Source organism: Rutidosis leptorrhynchoides, chromosome 7, assembly GCF_046630445.1.
Source record: "Rutidosis leptorrhynchoides isolate AG116_Rl617_1_P2 chromosome 7, CSIRO_AGI_Rlap_v1, whole genome shotgun sequence".
In the NCBI taxonomy this organism is placed as follows: domain Eukaryota; kingdom Viridiplantae; phylum Streptophyta; class Magnoliopsida; order Asterales; family Asteraceae; genus Rutidosis; species Rutidosis leptorrhynchoides.
The window spans coordinates 191,072,428-191,080,905 of record NC_092339.1 but is presented as its reverse complement, the minus strand read 5'-3'; the positions used below and the strand labels follow the sequence as shown (position 1 = coordinate 191,080,905).

The following is an 8,478-nucleotide window of genomic DNA, read 5'->3' as shown; positions in this document are numbered from 1 at the left end:
AACTACAGCTAAATATAAATAATAAAACCATTACCCTCTTTTGGTAGTTGATTCTGACGTGTTGCGACCTAACAACATCGCACAAATAAAATCGTCCATTTTGGCCATATCAATGATACTACTACCTTGTGGCATAGGAGACTAGGGCATGCTAATATAAAACTAATTCATAACATATCCTCAAAAGACATAGTTAGAGACTTGCCTAAATTGAAATATGAAAGTCACTTTTGTGATGCATGCAAATTAGGAAAACAAGTTCATGCATGTCATATACCTAAGAACTTTATCTCTACTAAAAGATGTCTAGAACTCTTACACATGGATTTATTTGGGCCATCGGCCGTTCAAAGTTATGGAGGAAGTTTTTATACTTTAGTAATAGTAGATGATTTTTCAAGATATACCTGGACACTATTTCTAAAACATAAGAATGAAGCGTGTGAAAGATTTCTAATTTTTTCTACTAAGATACAAAAGTTGTTTGGTTGTACTATAGTAATAATAAGAACGGATCATGGTAGAGAATTTGATAATGATGCTCAATTTGGAGTCTTTTGTGATTTAAATGGTATTTCCCATAATTTCTCGGCTCCTCGCACACCTCAATCTAATGGGGTTGTTGAAAGGAAAAACCGAACTCTTCAAGAAATGAGTCGAACAATGTTAAATGAACAATCTATACCTCAAAAGTTTTGGAGTGAAGCTGTTGCCACCTCCACTTACATTCAAAATAGAGTCTTAATTAGACCATCAATGGATAAAACACCCTATGAACTCTTAAATGGTAGAAAACCAATCGTAAGTCATCTTAGAGTATTCGGGTTCAAATGTTTTATCTTAAACAAAAAGGAATATCTTACAAAGTTTGAACCTAAAGCTTACGAATGAGTGTTCTTAGGATATTCGTTAGAAAGTAAGGCATATAGGGTTCTAAAAAAATACACCAATGTCATAGAAGAATCCCTAGATGTCACATTTGATGAAACTCCTCCACTACCTAAGACTAAACCTTTATAGGATGATGATGTGATAGAACAAGATGTTATAGAAATAATGCCAACTCAAATCAAGTCCAATGACACAAATGAGGATGGATCTCATTTATAACCAAGTAAGGATAACTTAGTATCCTCAATCGATCTTAAACATGTTAAGGATCATCTCATAGATCAAGTCATAGGAGACATCAATACTAGAACCACTAGTTCACGAGCATTCAGCCTAATTGCCAACTACGCCTTCATCTCCCAAATAGAACCCAAAAATATTAAGGAAGCCCTATTGGATGAAAGTTGGGTAGAAGCAATGCGAGAGGAATTAAATCAATTCCAAAGGAGCGATGTTTGGGATTTGGTTCCTTTACCTAGTGAGAGCAATATCATAGGTACCAAATGGTCTATAGAAATAAACTAGATGAAGATGGAAATGTAGTTAGAAACAACGCTAGACTAGTTGCACAAGGATATAGCCAACAAGAGGGAATTGATTATGATGAAACATTTTCTCATGTCGCTAGGCTAGAGTCAATAAAAATACTTCTTGCGTATGCATGTGCCAATAACTTCAAACTTTATCAAATGGATATCAAAAGTGCCTTTTTAATTGGAGTCATAAATGAAGAAGTATATGTATCACAACCTCCGGGGTTTGAAGATTTTGAAAAGCCATATCATGTCTTTAAACTTAAAAAAGCTCTCTATGGACTTAAACAAGCCCCTAGAGCATGGTATGAAAGACTTAGAACCTTTTTAATAAATCATGGTTATGAAATGGGAAAATTTGATAATACACTCTTTATTAAAAGGCATGAAAAGATTTAGTTAGAGTTCAAATATATGTTGATGATATTGTATTTGGACCTACTAAAGAATCTCTTAGCAATGAGTTTTCTAAGTTAATGCATGATGAGTTTGAAATGAGCATGATGGGTGAACTCAAGTTCTTTCTCGGACTTCAAATCAAGCAACTAGAAGATGGAACGTTCATCAATCAACAAAAATACATTCATGAAATGATCAAAAAGTTCAGAATGGAGAACTCGAAACCAATGGCGACTCCTATGGCAACAAATGTGAAACTTACTTTGGAAGGAGAAGGAGAATCGTTCGATAGTACTAAATATAGGGGAATGATTGGATCCCTTCTATATTTAACGGCAAGTCGACCCGACATCATGTTTAGTGTGTGTTTATGTGCAAGATTTCAAGAGAATCCAAAGACTTCGCATGTAGAGGCCGTCAAAAGGAACTTTAGATACTTAAAGGGGACAATGCATATAGGGTTATGGTATATGAAATTTACCGGGGTTGATATTATGTGCTTTGCGGATTCCGATCACGGAGGATCAATGATTGATAGAAAGAGCACAAGTGGAGTATGCGCATTCGTGGGTCTTTGCTTAACATCGTGGTTCTCGAAGAAGCAAACATCCGTTGCATTGTCTACCACCGAAGCCGAATATGTAGCCATGGGAAGAGCATGCGCACAAGTGTTGTGGATGAAGCAAACCTTCCTTGATTACGGTATCATCTCATCCGAAATACCCATATGTTGTGATAACAAAAGTGCTATAGGTTTATCTAAAAATCAAATATTACACTCTAGGACTAAACACATAGACATTAGGCACCATTTCCTTCGTGACCATGTCCAAAATGGTAATATTGTGATAGAAAAGGTAGAATCTACGGAAAACATAGCTGACATATTCACTAAACCCCTTAAAAAGGAAACCTTTAACTTGCTTAGGAATGGGTTAGGAATGATGGAACATACTCTGTAAAATCCCCTTCAGATCACGTACGATCGAACCACGGTCGACCGTGTTGACAGCCGCCTGATGTCTAACAATCTTCTTTGTCTTTTATTCACTCTCGTTAATATCCAAACAACTTTTTCACCAACCACATCTCTTCTTTAAACCTCAACTACTGGATTTCTAGATTCACTTTTGTCTTACCTTCAAGTACTCTCCAAAAAGTGGTTCATACTCTTTCAATTCTCTTCAAGGTAAGCATCTAAAATTTACTTTCAATTTTACTAGATTAATTATATTATAGTCTTTCCAAACTAATAGGAACACTTGTTTCTTGCATGAATTCCTTAAATATATGAGTAAAATTATTATAAAAAGCATTTTTTTTAAATGTGTCATAATAGTGATTTCTTGCATAAAACATCATATATGTTTTAAACCTTTAAACTCACTCATGCACACACATATGTTTGAACAAATTATTATGATACTTGTAAATCTCATGACTAGTATCTATTCTTGACAAACATAGAGAAAAATGATAAAACTTGTCTAAATTTTCAAAAAGAGAATAACACAATCTAATTTTAAAACTTATGTTTTCAAAAATGAGTCTAGAAAAGGACTAATCTACACATGTTTAGCATATAGTTTTTCAAAATTATATAAACTTGATTATTTTGCTAAAAATTGTAGCTTTTCTAGGAAATGACCAATACGAGAAATCAACGTATCACGAACAATAGGAAACACATGGAGACTAGAACACTTCATGAAGAGCGTGTTGTTCATCATACCGAATTTCACGAACTAACTCAACTTTTCACCCAAAACAATTGCTTCTCATTCCTTGAGTTTGATGAAGTCATTTACCCAACGTTAATTAGGGAATTTTATGCTCACCTTGATGTTTCAAATCCCGACCAAGTTGCATTTCGACTTTTCAATACACCTTACACCTTGAACAACTCGTAACCATTATGGCTATTCCTTCCAATGGGTGTTCCTTCTATACTCCTTTAACCAATCTAAGATCTCTTAACCCTACCTTTCCGTTGCAACCCATCTTAGATCTCATTACCACTCCTGGAGTACAACGAAACCTCAACCGACGACTTCGAATTCAAGATGACGAAATATGCCATGATCTTCAACTCATTCTAAACGTCATTTAGAACAATGTCTATTGTCGGGAACCTACCGCTACTCACGTTTCATGAATCGAAGTTGTTGTCATGTGGTCTCTTCTTACTCATGAACCCATAAATCTCACTTATCTCACTACTCAAAGAATGGGTTACCTTCGAGAACTAGGAACTCACCCACTTCCATACTCCTACCATCTTAATTGACTTTTTCGATTTGTTGATGCCATCAACTCTTCTCAAATTCCTCAACCCGTGTCCACAATTCCTTTAACTTATTGGGAAGCTCATCCGTTAATCATTCTCTCTTCCGACATTGAAAGCTCAACTATCTCTAATGTGTTTAGTACCAATGGCATTTATCCTTGAACAATCAATGTTGGTTAAGAAAAACTTTGAGGGCGGGTAGATAAACCACTTGTCCTAAGAATAAAACTTGTTATGTATTGTAATGTACTTGCCATGCTTATTATGTTTGTTACTCTTTATGTGTAATACTGGTTCGAGGGGGAGCCATTCTACTAATAAACAGGAACAATTGATAAGTGTGTACGATTTAAGGGGAGCATTACTCTAGGGTACGCTTAGTTCCAAGTGGGACTAACCTTTTTTCTTCGACAAAAGGGGGAGAAAGTGTATGGTAAAACACTTACTCATATGTTTGTCATCATCAAAAAGGGGAGAATGTTGGTTAAGATTCCAATCATAATATTCAAAGGTTAATCACTTTGTTTTGATGATGACACACAAGAGATAAGTGGTTAATCATATGTAGGACGACATGAGTTCATAAGTTTAAACTATCTCTAGCAAAAGACCAATACATAAGTAATTATCTTGGTAAAAATGGTACGCGGCTGCATTACGGTCGACCGTGAAACTAACCGTGCATGTCCAGTACCAACGAATTTAGGTTTTTCTAAAACTGACAATCTACGGCTAACCTTACGGTCGACCGGATCCCGACCGCAGTTTTCTCTGTTAACAAAATCATCCACTTTGAGTTAGACCACTTTGAGGCATCTATAATTTACAAAACCTTTTTAAACATACTTATAATAGTTGCCCTTTTTTATCTCAAAAGAGTTTTGAACCAAAAGAGGTTAAGTTTTACTAACAACACCTAATGACATTTTAATGACATTTTAAGCCAAATTTAGATTAAACACACAAGTGTTATATCTTTTTATCCTAGTACATAATGTCATTTAAACATAATAATAATGATCATTGAAGTCCCAATTATAGAGTTGCTCTCCCATTAGTTTTATGTACCATTATATGTTTGTAAATGTAATTAGTCCAAGCTAGTCAAGGTTGTAACAAAGATCATTAAGTTTCAACTAGACTCAAACTAGTTCATTTGAGATGCAACAATGTTCCAAAGGATAATATACTCCCATAAGCAAAATGACAAGTAAATAAGAAAGGTTGATGAAGCTTTTGGAAGATAATGGTTTGTCAAGAGACAAAATTCTGCAATTACCTCTTTAGGTAATCAATGTCAAATGGTCAAAGCTTGAAGACTTTCTTCTTTTATGGACATGTCAACTTCCATACTTATGTCCAAAACAAAAGGGGTAATGGGGATAATTTAGAGATGATTGGCCTTTAGTTGCAGCTATTCAAAAAGGGAAAATGTCAATTTTTAAAGGACAAAAACGGCCATAAGAATCAGATGTCAGAGGTACACAGTCGAACCACGGTCAACCGTGCAGCGAGCCATGTAGCTTCCACAAAAACGGCCATAAGAATCAGATTTGTCTTACCTATAAAAGCCAAGCCTTAAAGCATTTGAAGACTCACCTCTTGCACTCATATTTTTCACATACTTACTGATATCATTCTTATAATTAAATTGTAATCTTTTAGAGTGATTCTAGCAAGAGTACTTGTAAGCTTAAGTTGTAAGTTTACTTATAAACTATCTTCTTAAAGGGATCTAGAAGGTAGTTGTGTTTTTCACTAGGATAGTGCATTAGGAGCTTATGGTAAAAGCTATAGGTGTTTGTGAAGTCTTCAACGGGACGTAAGGGTTCACAAGTTGCGGCTTATCGAAGTACTAGTGTTGTATCCGGACACTCCACCGAGTATGGAGTATCATAGTGAAGAAAAATCTCAATTCGTCGAATTGAGGAGTGGATTAAGGAAGATTAGTTAAAATCTTCCCGAACCACTATAAATCGTTGTGTTTGTTCTATCTTCCCTTAACTTTTTGATTACATCTTTACATACATATATCTTGGTAAGTTACATCTGAAAACAAAAATTTCAAGTCACACTATATCAAGTTCAAGTTTAAGAAAACGTAAAAAAAAATTTAAAAATCGACTAAGTAAGTATTCACCCCCCTCTAGTTACTTACAATCTCCATGTTAGCTCGTGAATTTGCAATGAAGGATCTCGAACCATTGATGTGACGACCCGGAGATTTTCGACTAAATTTAAACTTAATCTTTATATGAATTCAACACGATAAGCAAGGTTTGTAAAGTTGAGTCTTAAGAATTTTTGAACTGTTTACATAGAGTCATTTGACCTTCGACTGCTCTCGGCGATTCACGAACAATTAATTATAAATAGATATGTGTGTATGTATATATAAATAATAATATAATTTGATGTATTATATGTTGTTGTTATAAAAAAATTAATAAATTAAAAATAGGATATTATAATAATTATTATTTAAAATATATTTCTATATATAAATAAAGTATATTATAAATAAATATTAAATGACTGTAATACTCGTTTGATGTTTCGATTGATATTAAGTAAATTAAATTCAAACTTATGTAATTTTAAAATAAAAGGTGATCCGAAAATGAGTTATATAAGTTATAGGCTTATTAAAAGTATATATAGGATCTAATTATTTAATTTTAACACTTTTTATATTTTACCCATAAATGAGAGGGACAGTTGATGTAATATTTATTTATTAAATTAATGACTGAATTTTATACCATAAGGACCTAAATAAATAAAGATGCTTAAATTAAAATTTTGGATTTTTTCTGTGAACTTTTATCCGCCACTGATTTAACAACGGACCGCGATAGTGTCCGTAAATTAAGTTAGGTGACAGGCGGCTATACTATTATTGATTGCAATTCGATGACAATTATTATTGTGCGTTCTTTGACCTTAATATCATTATTATATTATTTATTATTATTATTATTATTATTATTATTATTATTATTATTATTATTATTATTATTATTATTATTATTATTATAGTTATATATATATATATGTGTGTGTGTGTGTGTGTGTAAATGCATAAATGGGTAGATCCTTCCACCATCTCTTCTTCTCCATCAAAACTGCCGCCACCTCCTTCCTCTCCACCATAACCATCCACGGCCAATCACACCACCCATCGTCCACCAATGAGTCGCCGAAAAACACCACCAAGCCGTCTCTCTCTCTCTATATATATATATATTTTTTTTTCTTCCGCAACTCTCGAGTCTTTATCTTGATTTGTTTTAGTAATCAATTAGCAACTATATTTAAACACCACCACGAGCCAACTTATTTCTGTCCAGCTGCAACTGTCGAGGAATGATTCATTTTGAATCTGTTTGAAACCATCGTCATCAAACAACCTACAAGCCATTGTTCCTTGTTGTTGTTACCTATTCCCGTTTTGAACGGGAGCAATATATCTTACCTGCAAATGTTGCTCTTGCTGCGTATACTTTCTTTACTTTCTTTCTGTTTCGTAAAAATAACCTGCAACCAAAGAGATATGATAATGATACGTGATTTGATGATATGATGAAGACGATTCAGTTTAGATGATGATGATGATGATACACATTGATGAAGAAACAGAAACGAAGATGAACAGGGTGAGATTATGTGTCTGTGACAATGGATATGGTAAAATGATATTATTGATGCGTTGATTAGTTTTGATAATGATTTGATAAATTATGACAATAATTAGAATAGTATGCTAATTAGGTAATGATTATGATTAGAAAGTGTTGATGATTAAATAATGATTGTGAACGTGATGTTAAGCTAATAACGAAGGTGATGAATGGGTGAGAATATGATGTTAACAAATCAAGATGATGATGATGATAATTGGTTGTAATTAGCCCCGGTTGTTTAATTTAAGAAGAAGAAAAACACAGAATTAAAGGTTAAAACAAATAAATTTGGGTGTTAAAACAAAAAGGAATAGATGGCTCGATGGTTTTAGGGTGTTTGGTTAAACTAGAGGTCTGGGGTTTGATTCTATGTCAAGACATTTTTTTTTTTAAAAACAACAATAGAGTGATGGGTTGCTAACTGGGCTTCCATAATGTAACCAGGCTTTCGATAAATGGGTTGTGTTGCTGGGCCAAAAGAAATTCGGCTTATGAATTGGGCTGAGAGCTATAAAATTCAGTTGGGCTTATGAGCTACTGTTAGGTTGCTATATTCGGTTTCTATTTGGGCCAAAAGCCCAAAACCTAATCAGATGATAGAAGGAGAAAAACAATACGGGATAAATAAAATTATGGTTCGAATATTATAAGATTAACGGAATTGGAAGAGTGGTAGAGGGGTTGT

At 33.8% G+C, this 8,478-nt stretch overlaps 1 protein-coding gene across 1 annotated transcript in view; it reads left to right on the top strand.

Moving 5' to 3' along the window:
- The first annotated feature begins 2,032 nt into the window (after positions 1–2,032).
- Positions 2,033–8,478, top strand: part of LOC139859843 (uncharacterized mitochondrial protein AtMg00810-like) — a 49,162-nt gene continuing 42,716 nt past the window's right edge. Inside the window, exon 1 of the mRNA XM_071848612.1 lies at positions 2,033–2,158. Coding sequence (XP_071704713.1) covers positions 2,033–2,158 — 126 coding nt within the window. The remainder of the gene's footprint in view (positions 2,159–8,478) is intronic.